The sequence below is a fragment of the Onychostruthus taczanowskii genome, unplaced genomic scaffold, assembly GCF_017590055.1.
Source record: "Onychostruthus taczanowskii isolate IOZ18803 unplaced genomic scaffold, ASM1759005v1 scaffold81, whole genome shotgun sequence".
Lineage (NCBI taxonomy): Eukaryota > Metazoa > Chordata > Aves > Passeriformes > Passeridae > Onychostruthus > Onychostruthus taczanowskii.
The window spans coordinates 1550107-1573398 of record NW_024506002.1 but is presented as its reverse complement, the minus strand read 5'-3'; the positions used below and the strand labels follow the sequence as shown (position 1 = coordinate 1573398).

Here is a 23292-nt window from a genome sequence, read left to right as displayed (position 1 = left end):
GCCACTGTCCCCTGGCACGTACCTCTGACCAGGAGCTGGCTGTGCTGCTCCAGCGTGTCCGTGCTGTTCTGCTGGTTCTGGGCTCGGCACTTGTAGAGGCCACTCTGCTCCCTTGTGACGTTGGGAATGAGCAGGGTCAAAAAGATGGAATATTTGTCCATTTTCCTGACCACAGAGTGGCTGGGAGCTGGCTCTGAGGAGGGGTAGTACCAGGCCAGGTGGGTGTAGATGTACTTGGAGGCCCGGCAGGTCAGCTGGACATCATTCCCCACGATGGCTGTGACTTGGGAGGATGTTTGCAACCCAGAGGGCACATCTAGGAGGAAGGGAAAGCGTGTTTTGAATGAAATCCCAGCTGAGAAGATCTTTGGCTGCCTGGCTGCTACTTGGGAGGTCAAATTTCTAGCAGCAATGGAAGAAGCCAGGTTTAATGAGGAACATTCCCAGAATTCACAGAATTCACAGAATCACTGGGTTGGAAGAGACCTCAAAGATCATCGGGTCCAGCCCAGCCCCAGCACCTCAGCTGAACCCTGGCCCCCAGTGCCACATCCAGGCTTTGTTAAACACACCCAGGGATGGGGACTGCACCACCTCCCCAGGCAGCCATTCCAGAACTTTATCACCCTTTCTGTAAAACCTTCTTCCTAATATCCAACCCATATTTCCCTTGGCACAGCTGGAGGCTGTGTGCTCTGGTTGTGTCAGTGCTGCTGGAGACAGAGCCCAGCCCCAGCTGAGCACAGGCACCTTTCAGGAGCTGTGCAGAGTGAGGAGGGCACCCCTGAGTCTCCTTTTCTCCAGGATAAACAACAAACTCCCTCAGTCATGGAAATGTGGAAACAGGCACTGGAGCTGGGAATTAGGGAAGTGCAAATTCCTCTCACTGCCCAGTGCTAACCTGTGCTAGTCCAGCCCTCAGCATTCTAAAGTAATGAATTGAAAGCTTATAAATAGAAGGAGTTAATGGACTGAGAGAGTTTAATCAGGAGCTGTTTCTATCCAAGTAGATGAACGTGTTTGTGAGCTCTTCCCTCTCCACAATCAGGGCTGGAAAGTATTAATTGCAGAGGAATAAAGAAACCCATTCTCATCCTTCAGGAGCAACACCTTCTTCCCCACTGAACAGACTCCTCAACTCTCTCTTATTCCAACTGTGCCAATATTTATTTCCATCACATGTGAATGCTGGATATTTACTTGATCACCAATGGATTAACTGATCTAATGATGTCTAAGTCCTTGAGGCCTTATATTTAGCAGAGAAGTATTCTGAGTCATGACTCCGACCTAGCCATGAAAGAGTGAGCTGTTTCTTGCTATGTTTTTAGTAATGGATGATCCCAGAAAAAAAAAAAAAAACAACAAATTAAAAAATCAATTTTTCTGAAGTGGCAAACTGAATCCATTTGAAAACAAGAAAATCTGAGTGGAAGGCCAAAGCCTGCCCTGCAGTAGCTGCCAGAGACCTGAAAGTCTCAAATTGGGGATGGAAAATACTTAATTGCCTTCAGATTTTGTTAATTTTAGGGATCTATCCACCTGAATGAAAGTTCATGGATTCCGGCAGTGATCTGGAATTATTCTGCTGTCTGTTAGGTCAGGTTTTTCAAGCAACTGAGAGTTGTGAGGAACCTCTTATCAACATTACCAGGGATGGGATCCTCGGGAGGGCTCACTCTGGGCCACCTTCTGAAAGGACCAGGTTTGCCCTAAATCTGAGAGATGATTCAGTGCCAAGCTGTTGGTGAGATGCCTCCTCAAGCCAGGATGAGCTGGTGGGACTTTGAAAGGGCCAGGAGTTAAAGCAGAACAAGTGTGCACTGCACTTGCTATCTGCAAATTCCACCTGGAATTTGGCCAGGGGCCCCCACTGCAAACAGTTCTGCAGAAGCTACAGCTGAGCAGAATAGTGAGGTTGCTGAAATAACCAATCTGCCTTATAAAAAAGCACATATTCTATAAAATACAGAGCCCTGGAGGAGCTTTCAGATATGATTAAAAAGTCTCTCTTGAGAGAGACTTGAAAAGTCTTCCCAAGTCATCTGGAGTAGAACCATGAGCTTTTTCTTCATGGTTTTAAAGACTGGCACCAGAAATATTTCACAAAAGATCCAAAAAGGGAAAAGACCCCCTCAGGCCACAGCTGTGGAAATTGTTATTTTTCTCTTCTTTCCATGTGCTGGAGTTGCAGTTTGCTCTCTGCAGGGTGTTGTCAGGCTCAGTTGCTCTCTCTTGGTGCCAGCTGTGTGCTCAGGCTGCCTTGTGTGACACTGCTCACTCCTGATGTCCTGTGCTTCCAACATGTCCAAATCCTGCCTACCAACATAGGGGGAATGTCTGAGGCCACCCAGACCTCCCCAAGCGGGAAAACTGCGAGCCAGTGAGAACACTGGGCTGTGGCACGAGCAGCATTTCACATCTCCTGAATCTCTCCATCCAAAACATGGAACAAGTGCAGCATCCCTTGGGATAAGCCTGCCTCAGGCATGGCTCAGCTTGGGCTGCAGCATTTTGGTGCAAATTCCCAATGAATGGGATGTGTCCATTCCCAAGCCCTGAGTTTTGAAGGATGCTCCATGGTTTTGCCTTGTTGCTGGACTTGAAAGTTGCCAGGGTTTTTTTCTACCAACTTAACATTCTGGGAGCAGAGGCCTGGCTTGTTTTTCTTATCATTCCTTCTCCTGACATTTTTTATTTAGCATTTTGAATATTTTTGGCTGGAACCTGTGCTATTCTCTCCCATCTTGTTTGCCTTTCAAGCAGCTCTTTCAGCTCCAATAGAATATTCATTAATTTTCATTGCAGTGGAAGGAAAAAAGAGAGGAAAAAAGAAGTTGCTCTGCTTTATCTTTTCATGCTCTCCTCTCTCTTTTCTCCTCCTACCTGGATTATCAGGGGAATGAGTGCAGCTTGGAGAGCACATTTCAAGTCAGTTCATCTCTCAGACAGCTTTGCTTACATAATCCTGAACCTCAGCAGTGATTAACTTCCTTTCTCTGAACAGATACTGTGTTTTAGAAGGCTCCTAATAAGTTGGCTGAAAGAATGCACCACGGGGCCTTTTCCCTTTTATCAGCAGTCACCAAACATTTGTCTCTGGTGTTGTGTTACAGTGTAGTAGCTGTGAATTTCCCTCTCCACCGTGTGGGATTCCATGGCAAAAGAGGGAAAGGAGCCATTGGGGGGAGGTAAAAAGGCAGCATAAATCAAAGGCAAGGCTGGCTCCATTTGTATTTACAAGGAATTAATTGTTTTTAATTTCCTGTGCTTTGCACAATAATCTGTGTAATTCAAAACTTCTGCTCTTGCCCAAATTCCAGCCCTGGGCCTGGCAGGGGGGATTGCCACCAGGAATAGGGATGGAGAGAAGGGGGAGCCCCTCTAGCTAGAACAGTGGTGCTTGTCAGGAATCCTGTCAACACCTTGGGAATGAGCAGTTTGGAGTGGCACAAACTCCTAGAACAGCCCAGCTCATCCATTGTTCTGCTATCTGAGAGCAGATTTTTATCTCCTGCTGGAAATGCAATATTTTCTTTTGGGTAGAAATCTTTAACTCAATTTTTCTCAGTTGTTTTGGCAATCAGATAAACCCGTGAAAAAAGGGCTATGGTTATTATTTATTATTCTTATCATAATTCATTTATATTCCCAGAACATTCTGAGTTTTCAGATGGGTGGGATCCCACTTTGCTGAATGTAGTGCAGTCAGACAAAGGCTGGAATTTGATTTATTCTGGACCTGCAGCTCTGTAGAGCTGCCCTTTCCAAGGTGCAGAGCAGAGATTAGCCATTAAATGAAATTAAGTGACACTCGTCCATGGCAGAGAATCCCTGCAGGAGACACCAGGGCAGCTTTTCCCTGCACTGGGGAGTTTGCAGCCTGCTTGGAAAGTCCTTTGGAGCTGGAGGTGGACAAGGACATCTCTGAGCATCTGATGGCTCACCTCAGGCTTAAATGGGATCTCTGGAGTCAGAGCAGGGTGGGAAAGGCAGGCAGGGGTCAGATCTTGATTGGATTGACACAAACCAAAAATCCTGGAGTAAGAGTTGGGCCAGGACACAATGGATAAAGTCTCCCTTTAGGAGAGACTGCAGAGGGCTGCAGAGGGACAGTGACAGTCAGGACATCAGCAGGAGGGGCTGTCACTGCATCATGAGATTTCTCATCACTCTGGATCCCTTATAAGGTTTGGATTCTGAGTGATCTCCAAACCCTGCTGACCCCTCATGAAATGAACTCTGCTGGCAGAGAAATGATTTAAAAATAGAGCCCAGTGCTAATTCTGGTGTCCGTGGGAGTTTTTGTGGGGGTTCTGCAGTGGAAGAACAAAATGGTTGCTGACAATTATTCCACAGGGATAAATTAATTTTTCTGAAATGAAGGTGGTGGTGAAAACATCAGACTGAAGTGAGCACATCCCCAGAGAGCAGCCTGGACAACAACTGAGGAAGTGTCCCTGGAACACTCTGCCATGTCCTGGCAAAGCATCTCAACCCTGCCCCAGTGCAACAGGGATTTGAGGAGTTCAGTCTCTGTGTCATCTTCAGATTTCTTACCAGGGAGAAGTGAGTTAAGCCCAAATCAGTCAGAAAGTCTGAAAGCAGCTCAGGGAGCAGCAGCTCGTTTGTTGGTAGGAGATAATGGGAGAGCAGGTCTTTAAATTCAGCAAATTTCTGAATGAATTGAGGGATGCCACACTTGGAGCTGCTTTGCAGAGAGCTGTGAAATGCTACAGACATTTCCCAGATGCCCCAAAGTCCCACATGTTGCTCGTGTGCTCTCAAGCTCTACCCCAGCCTTCATTCAGCCCTGAGGTTCAACCTGCACAGAATGAACCTCCTCAAAACCATGAAGTGACCAGCTCAGAGCCTTGTGCTGTTGGGCCTCCTCTGCCTGGAACCTCTCAGGCTGTCCCTGGATGTCCCTCAACACTGAGACAGGAGAAAACTCCTGGGCAGAGTAACCTGGAGCTGCTCCAGCTGTTCCAGGTGTGAGGATGACCTGCAGAGCTCTCCCCACAGCCTGGCCCTGCTGGAGCAGCACTCAGAGAGGACCCTCCCACAGAGGTCCCTGCTGCTGTTCACTGCTGCAGCATGACCTAGTTTAGCACCAGGACAGCCACATTTAGAAAGTTTTCATTCCTTTCTAATCCATAAACACCACTATTTTTACATACAGCACTTCCAAAAGCCAGTCATGCTTGGTCAGCATTTGCCTCTTCCCCAGAATGGTGCAGACTCCCAGTTTTCCTCCACAGGCTGGAATACATCTGTCTTGCCAAGGCCAGTTCACCTCCTGCTCTGCTTGGGTGAGTGGAGACATTCCCACCATAACCATTGTCAGTAATTTCACCCAGTGATTCATTTCCTTCATCATTCAAACTGCATGATTAAACCACTTGTGTCTTAAAACATTGCTAGATGGATCTTCAAATAAAAAATTTGAAATATGAGCTCACCGTGGGTGGAAAAAAACCCCTACATAACTTTATAATTAAAATAAATCAGAGTTGTGCAAGGTGCATGGGATGATCTAACCCTTTGGATCTGACCTTGTGCTCCTGGCTTATTTCTTTGAGTTTAGTCACCAAGTGTGGTAGTTCTGTGTTCAGTTGGATAACCCACCCAGACGCAGCAGCTGGCAGAATTCCCAGCAGGACACTCAACACTTGGAAGAGGTGAGGTGCAAAATTAATAGCTGGTCTTCAGCTTGCCTTGGACATCTTGGGGACCTCTTATATCTGAGCTGTGTCTCCCAAAAATGCACCTTGAAGGGCATTTCCCTGAGTAAATAAGAGTTACAACTTTGGGAAATATCTTTTGGAGGCTGAAAGCCTCTCCTGTGTCCTGTCACCTCTAATGGAGGTGAAATGTTTCCCCTCCATGGCTCCTGCTTCATTATTGTTGGATGGCATATTTCTGTTGGCACACTGTGTAACACCAATGGGAACAGTGTTTGGTGAGCCCTTTTTTGGCTGCAAGGATTTGAAAGGTGCTGCATTCCTTTGGAGCAATGGAGTCAAACAAGCCAGGAGGGAGGAGAGGCACAGGAGTGCAGATCCCTGCCACGAGCGAGCTCTGCCCTCCCAGCTTGCTCATGGGCAAGGAACCAAGCAGTGAGAATCAGACATTTACTTTCCAGGAGACTTCTGCACTCTTCGTTCTAAAAATCGATATTTTGATGCAAATCCTGCCAGCCAGCATCCACTCATCCAGAAAGTGAGCACAGAAACGTTTCAGTTTGTTCTGGGTGAGCACTTGAACAAGGCTGTCCCTGGACTCTCCTCTCTTTTTGAACTGCCATCTCTCCTGAAAGCATGTAGATCTTGATCTCACTCCTAAAGAATCTCTGTGCTGAAAGGTTAAGTGGATATTTGTTTGGATTTGTGTTCTTTGGAGAACCTCCTCCCTGCACAAAGGGCACTGCAAAGGCCCAGGCAAGGCTCCAATGTCACAGTGCCACCAGCCCTGGACTGGGCTGCATCCTGGCCTTGCTCACCTTTGTGTGGCTGCTGATTTCCTTGGGGACCAACCTTTCTCCTGGCTCAGGGAGAGGCTCCAGTCCTCTGAACACCACAAAGGCCTCGGCTTTGCCAGAGGTTTCCCAAGGACAGCGCTCAAACGTCACCAGTGCTGCTTTAAGGCACAGAGAGAGGGACTTGGGGCTGCAGCTGCAAAGGGCCATTGGGGCTGGTGCTGGACATGCCCAACCTGCCTGGGGTGGGGTGAGGACTTTGGGACTGCTGGATTGGGAGTGCTCCTAAAAACAACACACAGGGATGGCCAGGAGTCTGAACCAGCATTCAGCAGCCACGTGAGCCTCCCAGGGAGCTCAAAGCAGCAGCAGCTGCCTGTGGTGAGGTGTTTGGTGTTTGGTTGCTCACCTGACACGTAGAAGGAGATGCTCCGCTCCTCCTCGCCCACCTTGTTGGCAGCCACGCAGTAATAGATTCCTGAGGCACTGCTGTCCTCCGTGGTGAGGGTGCTCACAATCTGCCCACAAAGAGAAAACAAGGAATGGCTCTGAGGGTGTGTGAGGGTAGAAACGCTGTTAAGAAAGTTGTTTCTAGTTAATAATGGGTGAAAGTCCCAGACAAGTGCTGCTACTTGGTTTTTGTCTCTCCTCATCTCAGCCCAGCTAATTATCTTCCCTCCTCGTCCCTAAACCTTACCCTTCCTTTTTTTCCCTGTCTTACCCATGAAAAACAGGGTCCTCTTTTTGAGAAACTGCCAAGGTCTTTGTGTGACAAGATCAAGAAAAAAGCTCTCGGGAAGGGCCTGGAGGATCCATCCAAACACAGTCCCACAACCATCTATTCCCTTTGCTGCTTTTCAGCTCTGGGTTGTGTGGGAATATCCACATTTGCATGGGAAGCAGCTAATTCCTATAGATGTGGTACAAAGAGTATTACAGCATTTTGCTTTTCCCCTCAGAGAAGGGAAGCAATGAGCGGCCCCTTTGGGCTGGGAGCCCCTTGATTCCAAAACCCTTCCTTGGAGCTGCACAGGACTCGTTCAGTGAGGAAGGAAGCTCTGGAGAAGCTGCCAGTGCTGTGACACTTGGCAAATGCAGAAAGGGAGGATCGTGGGGAAGGAAGGAAGGAACACTGTCCTGAGCTTCACCACACCAGAAAAGGAGGGGGTTCTGTCACTCCTGGGGCTGAGCTCAAACATGTCCCTAAGAACTTGTGCTCCTTTAACCTCCCAAGGCCCAGCCATGTGGCACTGCCCTGTCCCTGTCACAGTGCAGCCTCTCAGGCTCACACAGGAATATCCACAGGCCATGCCTTTAATTATTCCTTGTATTCCTTTGGAGTGTGAGCAGGAAAACAGGGCCTGAGCCACCAAGACAGAGATGTTCTTGCAGGATTCCTCTGCTTCCCCTGCAGCCATTCACCTGAGGAGCTCTGAGCCCTCACATTTGGAACAAATATCACTTTCTTTGCCATCCTCTCTAAGGCCTTTGAGAATCAAAACTTATAACACCCTCTGGCCCTTTGTCCTTATCTCCAGAGAGCTCTTTGAAGTGCACAGAAGCATCTCTGGACTTTCTTTTTAATATCCTAAACTAAACTCACACAAGACATTCCTTTACCCCTCCTAAAGCTGCCCTATGAGTGTGTCTAGAGCCTGTGTGGGATGAATTTTCTGAGTTATTTAAGATTTGCTGAGATCTGGCACTTTAAATCCTGCAGGGAAATGAGTTCCAAAGGTTTTGATCCCATGTGCATTTGACATTCTTATGGTGAGCATTTGCAGCAGGATAAGGGCTGAGTGGAAAAGTCTTTACTTTTCATGGTAAGAATGGGGATCCCCCAAATTAAGGGGTGAAAAATGAGAACAGCAAACCCAATTCCCTCTGGTGTCCAGCACAGAAAGAGCTGTGCAGTCCTGAGTGATTTATGATGTGAAAATAGCTCTGCCTTGGCTATAAAACCAGCCTGGCCATAAAAGCAGCCTGCTCCTCCTCCTGGTGCTGGTCCTGGAGCAGTGGCCCAGTGCCATGGGCTGGGAAGGAGCACATGTTCAGAGCCCTGAGCAGCACTTTGGAATTCCTGCTGAATCAGGACCAACATCTTTCTCCTCATGGCTGCTGGATCTGAGGATTTCATGTCTGGGAAGAGCAAAAGCCAATATAAATGTACGTGCTGAGGACAGGAGGGGATACATTTGGACAGCTTTTTAACAGCAATTAGTCTTCCTAAGTGACAGCTCTAGCTGGGAAGTGGAGGATAACGCTGTAGAGCCAGGCAAAATCATAAAATATCCATTTTGGGACATGTCCAAAGTGTTAGGGGTGACACTGTGCCTCTTCTAAACACTGATGCAATGCCTCAAGCTGCTTGGTGGCCCAGAGGTAAATGCTCATGAGCACACACAGACAGATGCTGATATGTCCAACTCCATAGCTCAGGAAAAGTCTGACAGGGCAGTGGGAAAACAGAAAAAAAAAGCAAATAGCTATCCTGAGACCTCATTGGAGCTAATCTCAGTCGTGTCTAGATATGAAGGTGAAAAAGATGGTAAATGACAGTGGGAAACAATCTGGGGACAAATTCTTGGGGGAAAAAACTACTGAGGAATAGAGGGAAAAAAAAAACCCAAATGACTGAGGAACAGAGAGAAAGTAATTTTCTTGTTTGGATCCTCCAGTCGTTGTTGTGCACCTGGATCCCAGATCCTTACACACCTGGGCACCAGAGATCCGGCACTTCCCTGCCTGGGCCCACAACTGGCACCTCCCAGAGCCCTCCAGACTGGGACTTTAAAACCAACAGAACCCAGCAGAGATCTACATGTGATCCCAGAGCTGGCAATTCAGGATTTTGAGTGATTTTCTTGTAAGAGGAATCCCTTGAAATCACTCTGTATCAACCTTTCACTCCAGCTGTGTGCTCCTGGGTAAATGCCTGAGCCTGGGAGCCCAGTTATCTTTCCAACATCTGAAATAAAGTTCTCAATGGTCAAACTAACCTAATCCTGGTTGGTTTGGTAGCTGAGATTTGAAATCTGTGTGTGTTTGGTCACAGTGGCAGGTTGGGATACGGATTTTGTTCTTCTAAATGCCATCCCTAATGAAAAAATGGTTTTAACATGAGCACCCAAACTCGGGGATCTTTTCCCATTATTAACAGTGCAAACTGTTGGACTCTGCAGGGGCACAATCCCAGAATCTGGGGACCTTTAGCAAACAGTGGAAAAATTCTGAGGGGATAATCCCTGTGTGTGCTTAGTCCCTGCACCTGGAGAAGTATTTTCCACTGTATTTTACACAGGGTAGAAAAGCTTGAGACATGTTGGAGTGAGTCCAGAGGAGGCCACGGAGCTGCTCCAGGGCTGGAGCCCCTCTGGAGCCAGGCTGGGAGAGCTGGGGGGGCTCACCTGGAGAGGAGAAGGCTCCAGGGAGAGCTCAGAGCCCCTTGCAGGGCCTGAAGGGGCTCCAGGAGAGCTGGAGAGGGAGTGGGGACAAGGCATGGAGGCACAGGACACAGGGAATGGCTCCCACCGCCAGAGGGCAGGGATGGATGGGATATTGGGCAGGAATTGTTCCCTGTGAGGGTGGGCAGGCCCTGGCATAGGGTGCCCAGAGCAGCTGTGGCTGCCCCTGGATCCCTGGCAGTGCCCAAGGCCAGGCTGGAACAGCCTGGGATAGTGGAAGGGGTCCCTGCCCCATGGAAGGGGTGGCACTGGAGGGTCTCTGAGTCCCTCACACCCCAAACCCCTCTGGGATTGATTCCATGATCAAGGCAGGGCTCACCCCAGAGCTGCTTCTCAGAAAACCCAGAGTGCAGCACTCTCTGCTGAGCTGAATAATGATTGATGTGAAACCTGCAATTGCCTTAAAACCTTGTGCCTCTGCACTGAAAATGCCATCAATGAACTATTTACAGCCTGGAAATGTGCAATTCCCAGCTTCCCTGTCCCTGTGAGCAGTAGTGCCACAGGGGCTGTCCCACCCTCAGCTCCTGTGCAGGCAGCACTGGCAGGAGGCTAACTAATAACAAATTATTGGCATGTCGTGTCTAGACATCTTCCTAGTGGGAGCTGGATGGGGATCCTGGGAGTTCACTGCATATCAAACACATCCCAGGCTGCATTGCCTGGGTTGGATTTGGAATTAAGGACTCCATTTCCTATTACTTAACCTAAAGGCCACCCAATACTGCGAGCCCAAGGAAGGATTATTAGCTAATAAATAATTACTAGGAAAGAATAAACTAAGTTTAAAGCTCAATAAGCAAAGGAATAAAATGACTGATTTCTGAAGAACAGCTCTGACAAGTAAATAGAGCTTGCTGCTGGGAGAACTCCTGATGAAGTAGTTCAATAAAGTCCATATGTAATGTTCCCAAACTGATAAAAATAAGTTATTTTAGAAGCAGCCAAATAGCATTCCCCAGCCGTGCACTGTGAGTGTTTTAAGACATCTTGTAGTAAGGACAGAGCAACGAGACCTTTCTTAAGCTGGAGCCAGCATGAATTAATATCTCCTGTTATTCCTTGCTTTCTCTTCCCTTTGTCTAATCCCTCCCCACCCGAGAGCTGTAGTTAACAATTCTTCTTCTTTCACTTCGTTAGCTCTCCGTGGGCGACGATGAGGAGAGCAAAATGTGGGTGGAAAACTTCTCAGCTGTCTGACTCTGGCAGAGCTGGGCTGGAGGTGGCTACAGGGAGATGGAATTACAGAACTTCAGCAGGGACCCTGCACAGAAAGCATTCAGCTCACTGCTAATCCATCCACTTGAGTGGCACAGCACGGCACTTGTTTGCACAGCCTGACAGTCCTGATCCAGGACTGGAGTTCACTCACTCAAAACATGCTAAAGGATGGACTGAGGATGAGTGAGGAGAGAAGCCTGGGAGCTGGCTGAGAACTTCCAGCTTTGCTCCCATCTCTGGCAGAGGGTGTTCTGTCCCTGGGAAAGGGGAGCAGCCAGTGCCTTCCTCAGCGTGAGCAGAGCTGGTGGCAGCACTGGGAGGTCAGGAAAGCTGCTGGACTGGGCTGGGGACTGGGCTAACTGGAGGTGAACTGTGGCATGGAGGGACTGATCACCCTCCAGCCCCTGGAGCAGGTGGGTAAACCCTGGCTGGTCCTGAGCAAGCACCACCCCCTGCTCCCTCTTCTAGTGACTGCAGATTTTTTGTTCTTTTTGTTCCTCCAGGAGGTCTAAACTTGGCGTTTTTGGGTCAGCTTTCTTGAGTGGTTGTGAATTTAGGAGGTCAGGGAAGACAAAGTTTCTAATGTCCCTGCTGCTGACCAGGCTCTCACCAGACCCACCAAGGACAGTTCCCCGTGCTCCTGTGCCTGGGCAGTGCCTGACACACCTGGGCTGATCCCCAGGGAGTGGCTGCTGTGTCCTAACCCCCTCCCTGTGCCTGTCCCCTTCCTGGCACAGCCTGGCATGACAGGGCTGGAGAAGCTCCTGGAAGTGACAGATTTGAACAGCCTGGCTGAGCTGCTCACACACTTCTCACCACACACATCCCACTGCTCTAATGGAGACTTTTTGTTCCTTCAGGAGGTCTAAACTTGGCATTTTTGGGTCAGTTTCCTTGAGTGGTTGTGAATTTCACCAGCAGAAACACCCACGTGGCCTGGCCACTCTCATATAGACATGAAAGGGAGAAAAGAGATGAAAAGAACCCCCCAGAGAGAGCTGAATTATGCATGAGTCTTGCTATTCCCTTCTGCTGGTCCCAAGTTCAGGCCAGTTTGTTATTTTGCTAACAGGAAAGAAAATAAAATAGCAACCTAGCTCCTTGTGACTTGAAAAGTCAGGCACTTCCTGCAGTCACAGGTGCTACACCTGGTGTAAAAAAGCAGATTCAGAGGAGCCATGCAGTGCTTTAACTCACAAAGTGAGAAGTTCAGTGAGGATCCCAAGCCCCAGGGAAAATGAAACTATCACAGTGCAACTGCCTCAACTGTGTGACCATTTCATTGGTCACTGTTTGACCAAAACTTTACTGAAGTGCATCAATACCTGAACCACAACCTTGTGCTTTTCCTCAGGAGTAAGACTCAGGCTTAGGAAGGCAGGAGGAGGTGAAATTCACTTTTCTGTCTGTGGAATACTCATGGAATAATCATGACAAGGATGATGACAAGAGAGCTCAATTTTACATGGCACTTCTGTCAGGAGATGTCTGAAGAGCTTCATGTGACCAAAGAGCACCAGGGGTTTGCTGGAAAAACCCATGCTTGCTGCCCTGCCAGCTTGCTTTGGGCAAATTTCTGGATCTGGTGATTCCAGAGGAGTTATTCCATATTTTTAGCATCTCTAATCAGTTAATGCAAGTTTCCACATGTGGCTGGACCAGCTTTTGGTGCCTCAGCTCCCAAGGGTGAACTCTTGGGTGCTGACAAATCCCAGAGCCCAGCTGAATTCCACCTTCTGCCCAAGACTCCAGTGCTCATGGGACAGCTCAAATCCCACAGGAAAATCCCCAGCTAATCCCAGGTTCCTAACACAGTTCCTGAAAATTCAGACTCCAGCATCTTTATTTTTTCATCTCCTTGGTGAGTGTAAGTGAATTACTTGCTGGGACATGGTGGGAATGGATTGGGCTGGTTCGTGTCTGTTCCATTCCTGGTGGGAATGGGACTGATAAAATCTCTAGGAAAAGTCTGAAGACTTTTTCCTCAGAGACTTTTTAAAAAATGATATTCCTTAATAGAAAGACTCCAATTAACGCAGAGTCTTGAACTTCAGAAAGGGGGAAGAGAGGAACTGTCTGCAATGTAAGCAGTGAGTGAAACCTGTGATTCCTATACTTTAGTTACATTAATTTGAATAAATCTTAATCAGGACATAAGAATTAATAGGAAGCACCTCAGACTGTGTTTTCAGCCAGGCAGAAAAAGAATGAGTATACTATAAATTGTAAAATTATGTAGCTCCTAACTTTAATAATGAAATATGTAAAAGCTAATTATATACATATATATATATATAATATATATGGAGACAAACAGTAGCTCTGAGAATCTCAAAGCTCTTGTCAGCCCATGCAGCAACCAAAAAGTCTTAGAAAAAGAAGAAACTTTGAAGGTAAATGTCACCAACCTCTGTTTTTATAAACAATTAGCACTTTTAGGGGATTGCTTTTACCTAAGATGTAAAATTCTTAAAGAATACATTAAAGCCAGAGCTTAAGGGGCACTATGCCATCTAAATAAATCCAATTTATAAATATCTCCCAGCAGTGGAAAAACTCAGGAATGAGAGGCGAACACTGATTTTCTCCTTCCCAGCCCAAGCTCCATGTTTTCAGAGCTCTGGTTTGGATTATGTTTAGAACTGGAAAGTCTCCTGAGAAAGAGCAGATGGCTGAAGCACTGATCCTGCCAGATGCTGATTTAGTCTGGACCCAGTCCAGAAGAGCACTTTAGCTTTGTGCTTAACTTTAAGCACGGGACTAACTCAAGGATTCTCCCATGCTCAAAGGTGAACCAGGATTGGATCCAGCACCCTGCAGGATCAGACACTGAACCATCTGGAACATCCACCTCCAAACCTGGAGCTGCAAACCCACTCCTGCAGCCAGCAACCCTGCAAGTCCAGCAGGTAATCCCAGCCAGAGCCCAGCAGAGCCAGGAGGCCCCAGATCCACTGCACATTCCCAGCCTGGACATGTGGAACATCAGCCAGTGTCACCACAGGCACCTGGGGGACACTGAACAGGTAATCCTGCTGGGATTTCTGCAGCTCACACAGGTAGGGTGTTCCCAGGGCTGTTGGAAAGGGGAAGCAGGCAGGGAAGTGTCCAAGGAAGGTTTTCCCTCTTTCATTGTTCCAGGGAAGTCGCTTCAACCTGAGACCTGCACACTCTGGAAATCAGAGCAGGTACCTGTGGCACTGTGACCACACCTGGTCAGCTCCTGCTGCTGGGAGTGGAGGAAACAGGGCAGGACGAAGGGGGCCAGGACAAAGGGGGCAGAACCAAGGGGGGCAGGACCAAGAGCTCTCCAAGTGTTTCATGAACTCAGAGTCCTTATCAGCGTTCACATCATGGCACCCCTCGAACTGAGCCACTCTCACACTTTCTCAAGACTGAAGGAGACACAGAAGGTTTTGACCCAGAAGTCTTGGGAGAGTTTAAATAGGGTGGGTGACATCATTCCCAAATCCCAGCACTTGTAAACAGCAGAGATCTGGGATGATCCCAGTGCTGGGGAATTCCAAGCATGCAAAGAACCCTCAGCAGCTTGGGAACCATGAGCTGGGGGTGAGCATCCCCTGACATCATCCCCAGGCAATCCCACACATACCTTTGGTTTATCCCCCTGCCTCATGGGGGTGTTCTCAATGCTCCTGATCTTGTTTCCTATGACTGTGTTCTCTGAAACCACAACTTTTGGCCCCTGAGGATTGCACCTGGAGGTGGAAAAGCAGAGATGGTGTTCAAGGTAAGCAGGGAGGTATATTGGAGTGAGAAAATGTCAATTTTAGACAATAACTTTAGGTCTTAAATACTCCTAACAACTGTTGCTGCTGGAGTCTGTTACATCTTTGTGAAATTCCTCTGTTCCTTCTTTGCAACATTTCCAAATTATTTACAAGGCACCTTGACAGAGGCAAACAAAATCAGTGCATGACCAACAATGAACCCCCCAGTCTTTGCAAAGATTAGAAATGGAAAATATTGGGCAATTAATTAAATCATGTGAGTTTTATCTGGCTAATATAAGTTATATTTCCAAATTCAAAATGCCAGTCACTCCAAACTGTGGGGAGGTGGATGTTGCTGAGTGTCTGCTTGTGCTCAGCTTCCAACAGGAAGTGTGGGCTGAGGGAGTAGAATGGATAAATACTGGGACAGAACTGCAGAAGGCCCCTTTAATGCTGCCCACTCCACAGAAGACACGTATCAATCTTCATTTTGGAAGATGGGCAAGGAGCAGAGTGTGGGACACGTCATGTGGGAAGGTCCAGCTGCACCATCCAGGGCAAAAAACTTCCCTGTTTTCCTCAGCTTGGTCGGACTAAGCAGACACACAGCTCTTCTCATTCCTACAAATGCAAAGGATTTGAGCCCACCACGGGTCTCAGGAGGTAAAATGGCCTTTTATAGGTGCTGATCAAGGGCTGATGCTGCAGAAAATCCCTCCATAAATCAGCTGTGCCTTTGCCAAAGCCACACAAAGCACAGGGGCAACACCCTGGGCCAGGGAGGGGGTTGAGGCTCTCAGAAGGGTCTAATTAGAAGATCTTGAGGGACTTCCTGCAAGGCACAATCCTGTCCTGAGGATGAAGGGGAAAAGCTCAGAGGAAGTAAAATCACATCCCAGCTCTAAGGAACAATGCTGGTGCTCAGGGATTCAAAGGGCATTGCTGAGGCAGAGTGGGGGGAGAGAAAGAGAGGGAGAGAGGAAGTCAGACAACAGAAGGAAATGGGGGCTGTGTCATTTCCCACAGGAATCCTCCTCCAGCTTCTGCTGCAGCAAGATAAGGCTGCCCCTGGGGCCAGCAGAGGTAGAGCCACTCTGCAATTGTATTTAAATTGATAAGATCAGAGAGCCAGAAAGCTGCAACAAGGGTTATGTGAGGTCCTTTGCCACCAGGTCACTGGTTTGGATCTGGCTGAATTCAGCAGTCATGGCCAATTCTCGCCCCCTAGACAGAAAGGTTTGGAAAAGATTTTGGGTCACCTCTGTGGTTTTCCTAGAGGATGCAGAACCTGTTTCCATGTGGTGATTCCACCCTGCTCTCGTTGAACCCCTTCCAAGCAGAGCCCTGTGCCTCCTGCTGCCCTGCAGTGCCCACAGTGCCATCAAATCCCTGAGGTTATCCCCCAGGAGCAGTGTAACTGTGGATACCTCCCTGGGGCAAGCACACAGGGGCAATCCCAAGCTGAGGCTGCATCACCCAGCATCCCTGTGCTGTACAGAAAACCTGGGGAAGCATTCTCCCTGATTTCCCTGTCTCATGGCTTGCCATTCACAGCAACAAATGAGTGACAAAATAAGGCACTATCCAGCATTTTTCTCCCTTGCTTTCTAGATCTGTCTTCATTTTTATAATGGGTGGAAAATGATTTTATGTCTCTCACTGCAGGGAGGAGATGAAGTGGTCAGAATGTGGTGGAATGTGCAGGACCTGGCTCCTGCATGTGCCCAGGGGCTACCAGGGAAGCAATGGGCACCAGCCCAGGCCTTCCTCTGCAGGGAGCTGCAGGAGCAAAGGGAATGTCTCCTTAGGCAAATCTCCAAAGGCATCCTGGTTTTCCCTGGCCCCGTTCCTCTCCAGCAGCTTTGACCCAGTGACTTTGCTGCATGTTCACACCTCAGCCTGCAGCACAGAAGGGTTCCCAGTAAGACACAATTCCCTCTCCCAGCTTCAGGGACACCACCTTCAGGAAGGCTGCCACAGGAGCCTGAGCCCAGCATGCAGAGTGAAGACAGCCCTTGGGAAGTGCCACGAATCCCATATGGATTTAAGGAAGCCAAGCCTTCAGCAGATTTGTCTGGAAAAAACTCTTGCAGGGCAAAAGGTGTGTTAGCTCTGCCCACACATCCTGCTGGGTTTCCTTTGTCAAACATTCACAGCATTCACCAGGGCTAAGGAAAGTCAGAGGGGCATTGCTGGTCAAGGTAAAGGAAAATCAATGATCTTTAGTCACTTTCAACTTATTTAACACAATTCAGGTAATGCACAAGGTGCACAAACACAACCAGATGCCAGCTGGGCTCAGAACCCTGGAGATCTTCACTCTGCTTGTGATTTTAGTTCAGATAATTAGGATGGAGCGGAAAGAAAACCTGGCTGGAAATACCCAACAATTGAGGAACATGTTCATCCATGTGGAAGTCACTTACAGGGTGTCTTTGAGGCTGCAGGGATGCCACTTCCACTCGATCCTTGGCTCAGGATTCCCACTTGCTGTGCACTGGATTTCCTGTTTGCTTCTCAATTCCACCTTCACAACCTTATCAAAATCTGTTTCCTTTTCATAGATCTTGGGTCTCTCTAAAGACAAAAAATCCACGAAATTCAAATGAGCAAATTTACATCCATAAAAGGTTTTGAAACATTTTGTTGGGAGAAGTGATGATCCAGTGAGGCTCCTGATGTTCTGGGGATTTCCCAGCAGTTCTGAAAATATTCCTTCACAGAAACAAGGGTGCTGGTTGTGGTATTTCACAAAACACATTGCAATGCTACCACATTCATCCTAATCCCCTTTCAAGTGTTGTTGGGGACTGCTAAACTTCTGGAAAATTCATGCCATGGAACATCTCTTGGTCACATCTTGGCTTCAGGATCAGGATCAGTCCTGGACTGTGGACAAAATGGAATTGGAGGGGTAATGTCCCTTCCTGAGAGGAACATTTTCAAGCAGCTGCAGTCACCAGGTCCTCAGGACTTTGGGAAAAAAACATCTTTTTCACCTGAAGTCTTTCCTTTTCTCTGTGTGTGTAATGTGCACTGGATGGAGGGGAGAAGAGAGTGAGGAAGGAGTGGTGTGGGGAAAACACTTGGAGAGAAATGCCAAGAAATTCTCACCAACCACGGTGAATGCCATTAAAAATGTCACGGCATTACTCACATCTGGAGGGGCCACAAGATCACACCCTCAGACTGGAAATCTTTCAAGAGCAAACTTTTTGTGACACTTTCAGGGCTGCTCGTTGCCAGCAGGAAAGAAATGCTTTGTCCTGTCTCCTTCCAGCTCCCACGGGAAGGCACGGAAAGGAGAAAGAACGGGAAAAAAGCCCCAAAGTGAACTGAACTTTCACTAACCTCGGACAGGGTGGGTTTGAGTCTGGGGTGAAAGCACAGGCTCTTCCCTTGTGCAGACAGCTCTGCCCATCCCTGGCCATATCTCTTTGTCTGCTTCTCATAACAGGAAATCAAACAGATTTATTGGTGGGGTCCCTCTGCAGGACACCCCTGTGCAGCCAAGAGGGGCTGCTCTGCACCGAGGCCTTCTGACAAGCTGGGAAGTGAATGTAGATTAGATTTCTATTTTTTGGGCTAACTTATTTTTTCTGCTGTCAGAGAGGCCCCAGATATGTAAATATGAGCTACTGCCCACCTCATCAATCTTGAGCCCTTTCCCTCTTTTTTTAAAATAGTTTTTTTTCCTTCCAGACCTCTTAGGAGAGGACTGACCAGGCTGATCCCATGTCTTGTTGGGACTCTCACTTGGCATTTCTCATGGTCAGGCTCTGAAAGATCTTCTGACCTCACCAGTGCCTGAAAACACATCAGTATTTCCTTCTCCACCCCATGGAAGCTCTGACTGGAGTAGGTTCACTCATATCCCATCCTGTCATAAAACACTGGCTGTTTAAAGGACCTTCAGCAGGTCCTGATTAACATTTCCCCTGAGAAAGCCAAATGCTGACCCCCGCTTGGTGTGGCTCTTGTTGAGCTGAGCCATAGGATTCCATGTGCTTGGAGATTCCTGAGCAACTCACCGCACAAACTATTGGGAATAATCGTGAATTTCCTTACATAGCATCTCATTTCCCATCAATAAATTATTTCTGATCATCAAAATAATTCTGTACATTTTCTCTGGAGGGGGAAGCACATTTTTTACTACCTTGGACGTTTTGTCTTTTCAGTCTCAAATCCCATGCTTGACATGTCTGGCCTGCCCTCACAAGCGTGATTGCACTTGGAGAGAGACTCCAATTGGACGTTTTGTCTTTTCAGTCTCAAATCCCATGCTTGACATGTCTGGCCTGCCCTCACAAGTGTGCACTTGGAGAGAGACTCCAGGTTCAGTGTGAAAGGTTACACAAGTGATATGTGAAAGGTTACTCAAGTGTTGTTGTTTGGGCTGTAAAAGCAAAGCTTTACACGCTTGGGCAGGGGGACTGGTGTTTTGTATGTGAGAAGGAGCATGGGGAGACAGTGACTGATCACAGCCAGGACATTTTTCTATATTCTTAGTTGACTGTCATTTAAATTGTCCTTCTAAAAAAGAAATAATCATTTAACTTGCTCCAACTCTGACAAGAACATACATGAGTGAGGAGTGAATTCTTCATGCCACAATTATAGCACTATTAAATACGACTTGAGACATAAAATGACTCCAAATGATTCATCAATTGAAATAATCACTATTTATGATCAAGCAATTATTTTTTTTAAGTGTGAGGGGAAATGCCTCTCCATCTGTTCTTTCACATAACACAGGTGGGGTGGTGGTTGATTGTGGGCACATATTCAGAGACTGAAGAACTTTTCCAAGTGTCTGTGCCCTTCCCCTGCAGAGGGGGTGTGGAGGTGGTATCACCCTGCAGGTGACCCTGCTCAGCTGTCCAGGACAGGCACAGGGCCCTGCAGGTGACCCTGCTCACCTGTACAGAACATGGACAGGGCCCTTCCCCACGGCCCAGTGCTCCCCTGTCCCTGCAGGGTGCTGGCCCTGGAGCACTGAGGGTTTAGGGGGTGAAAGTGGGGTCCTTCTACGGGGGATATTTCCTGGGATGAAACCTTTCCAACCCCCTGCCCACTGCCATGGCCCCTGCAGGCACCTGAAGCTTTGCCCTTCCCCTTGCTGGGCCCGATCCTGTTTACAGCAGTCGCCTCCATGGGTGATGGAAACCTGATTTTAATAGTTTAAAAGTTCTTTAATGAAAATTTTCATTTTCTCTGGTGGTTTGTAGTAATGTAGATGTATGAAAGGAATGTTAAAATCCCAGCTGTGGTGTACCTGCATTCTTGCCAACCTCATACCATATTTTCAGAATTCTACAGTCATGATCTAATCTGTGCTAACAGTTCTGAACAGAACTGGTTTCTGTGGTGGGCCTGACCTTTTGGATTGGCTCAGACTGGCTGGTTCCTCAGGGCTGGCACCTGCACAGCGTGCCCTGTGGACAGGCTCTCACTTCAGCCTGCAGAGGGGCTCTGAGCCCAAAGCCTGGCATCACGGAGGGTGCGCCTGACAGAGCTTCTCTCTCTTGCATTTGCTCACTGGGCAGCACAGGGGCTATGCACAAACCCTCAGCCCTGCTCGTGCCCAGTGTGGGCAAGGCTGGGGGTACAAATCCTTCTGCCAGCACTGCCAGAGCAGCTCTTTCCATCCCTTCCTTCCCTCTCTATCCCACTGTGGTTTCCCACCCCTCCTCCCCAGGACCTGCTCCCCCAGCCCCTCCCAGCCCTTGGCCATGGCCCTCCCCAGGCTGAGCTCTCTCAAGCAGAAGCCAAACAAACCTGAAAATCTTTCTGGTCCCTGGCTGTGTGGGGAAGGAGGGCTGTGCAGATGCCTTTAAATGTATCCACAGAAATGGCTTTTTGTCCTCTCTGGCTCCAAGTGTGATTGTGTCCCCAGCTGGCCTTGCAGAGGTGCAATTGCTGCTGTGAGAGCTGACCTGAATAACTAAAGATTTGGCTGCTGCTGCATTGGGAAATGCAATCAAAAAGCACTTCTGCTTACTGCAGGTTTCAAACTGATCAGCATAATGCAAATCTCACCTTCCTCGCTGCTGTTATCTCCAGTTTGTGGCATTAGGAGCAGATAATATGTGCAAGGATTAGGACATGAACCCCTCTGCAAGACTCTTCTCTCCCTATATACTTTGCAGATGCCATGAGGGTTCTACACCTGTCACCCAAAGGAGCATCCAAATATAGAGGACAGCACAGAGAACGTTTCTCTGCATTTTCTAGACAAACTTTGCATCCCTCTCAGTGCCCTCTGACTGAACTGCTGTTTATGCACCTTTCCCACTACCATTTAAACTGCTTCAGAAAATCTTTTCACATTAAGTACATCATTAAAATAACATAGAGAGGCCAGTGAAGCATTAATCTCAACCTTAGATACTTTGTTGGACAGGAGGCTTCATTAAAACCCTTGATGGAGTTGCAACTTGTGTTCCATTTATTTTTTCTGTTTCCCAAAAAATATTTGCACTTGGGAGCCTTCTATCTGATGTTTGCACAGTACTTAATGGAAATACAAGTGAATATTCTGTAAGGTAGAGAGGGAACCTGCTAGTGCAGGCTTGGACTGAAAAAGGGTGAAATTTCCCCCGAAGTAAAACCCAAAATGACAAAGTTGTCTAGGTTCATTTCACATTTCTTTCCTTTCCTTTTTATTAAAAGGAAAGAAAGAAATTAAGAAAAACACTGAGTGAAATGACCTGAAAACACTTTGTTTTTGGACTGACCACTGCACTGTGTTTGAGCCTGGCTGATTTTGGCTGGGAGTTTTTCTGGAGCTGACTGTTGCTGGTTTGTTGTTTTCCCCAAGCCCTACACCCAGAGCTGCTCTCAGGTGGGTGCACAGCTTTGTTCCCACGGTACCTGAGAGGAAACAGCTGAAAACTGTGCCCAAAATCTCTCTGTGAGACATCACAGCCAGGAACAGAATTAGGGATGGGATTGTGGCCCTGCCTCATCTCCAGCTGCTCCCCTGTGACCCTCTGGAATGGGCTGGCAATGCCAGGGCTGGGAGAGAAGCAGGCACTTGGATCCTGGAGGAACAGATAGTAAGAAAAATCCCAGGGAACTTGACTTGCCCCACAGGGAATCTTGGTGTTAAAATGGCAGTGCAGCTTGGTTTGCAGTGCCACATTAATTGAAATAAAATAGCACCTAGAGGTATGGAAACAAAAGGCATCTACTCTGAGTTTAGTTACAGACATTTCAAAAATGCCCCTTAAAAAAATAAATCAGGATTGACTGAGGAGGATCAGCCAGTTTAATGTCTGGCCTAGAGCTAAGGCAGGGAGTAACTCAGGGAAGCTAGTGGTCTTACTGGGAGAAGGGGGCATCTGAGTCTGGGCAATAGAATGACACAAATGATATCAGAAATTCAGTGTTAACAGGAATTGGGTAGCTGGTGACTTGTACTTAGAGTGGGTTTTTCTGACCTGTGTCACTTCTGGCTGTCTCTCTTCCCAGAGCTGGAAGAAATCTTTTTTCCAGTGCTTTCCTAGAGCTGCCATTCACCCCCAATACAGCTCTGGTGCAAAAAAGGGGTTTCTTGCATCTGTCTCTCCCCACCTTATTTCTTACAGCGTTCAGAAGGAAACGGGTAATGAAGAACTGCTCATTTTAAGCACAGCAGGCAGTTTTCCAGGATTTTTTCTCTCTGTCCCCTTTGCCTGCTTTCCAAAAATCAGTTAATGTACCTGCAGGTTGGCTGAGGGACAGCGTGGGAAGCCCGAGCTGCCACTTCCCCCCTCACTGTGGGTTTTAGGGACTGTCAGACCAAGATTGCTGCTGCAAAGATGTGACTTGAATGCTTCAGATCCTTCTGGCAAGCTCCAGCAGGCCCCCACCTACCTCTTCCTAAAATTGCTTTGGCCACTTGCAGAAAAATGAAAATAGCTCATCTGACTTTGTCATCAGGGGCTCTCCTGGGAGCTGCAAGTGTGCAGGGTTTGGATGATATCAGGAAGAAAACTCTTCAGGATTTGTTCATAAATGTGCAGGAAAGGGCTGCTGCAGCCTCCTTGTGCTGCTGCATTTTTCTTTCATAAATCCCCCAGAAAAAGTTGTTTCTCTCCTCCTGTGCCTGATGACTGAGGCTGGAAGCATGGACTGGAGCACTGTGTCCTGCATCCATGGGCTACAGACACTACTCCCAGAACCCAGGAGGAAAGCAAAGCCTTGGACTTGGAAACACATTGGAACAGTGGCTGAATGGGTTTTATTTGGGGATTTCTAGTTTAGCTCAGCTGGCCCAGGAGGTGGAAAATTCGATTTTCTGTTTTGACTTCTCCTGAGTGGCTCATCCTCTGAGGAGCTGGGCAGGAGCTGGATGTACTCCACAAAGGAAACCCAGCCCTGGCAGGACTCTGGGGAAGGGACAGCA

At 47.9% G+C, this 23292-nt stretch overlaps 1 protein-coding gene across 2 annotated transcripts in view; it reads right to left on the bottom strand.

Annotated features, from left to right (window-relative positions):
* LOC121346527 (vascular endothelial growth factor receptor kdr-like) overlaps positions 1-23292 on the bottom strand; it is a 126375-nt gene that overhangs the window by 39609 nt on the left and 63474 nt on the right. For both annotated transcript variants that reach the window (XM_041424402.1, XM_041424403.1), the window contains exons 10-13: positions 17324-17474; positions 14777-14882; positions 6888-6996; positions 23-316 (exon numbers count right to left, since the gene is read on the bottom strand). In XM_041424402.1, coding sequence (XP_041280336.1) covers positions 23-316; positions 6888-6996; positions 14777-14882; positions 17324-17474 — 660 coding nt within the window. The remainder of the gene's footprint in view (positions 1-22; positions 317-6887; positions 6997-14776; positions 14883-17323; positions 17475-23292) is intronic.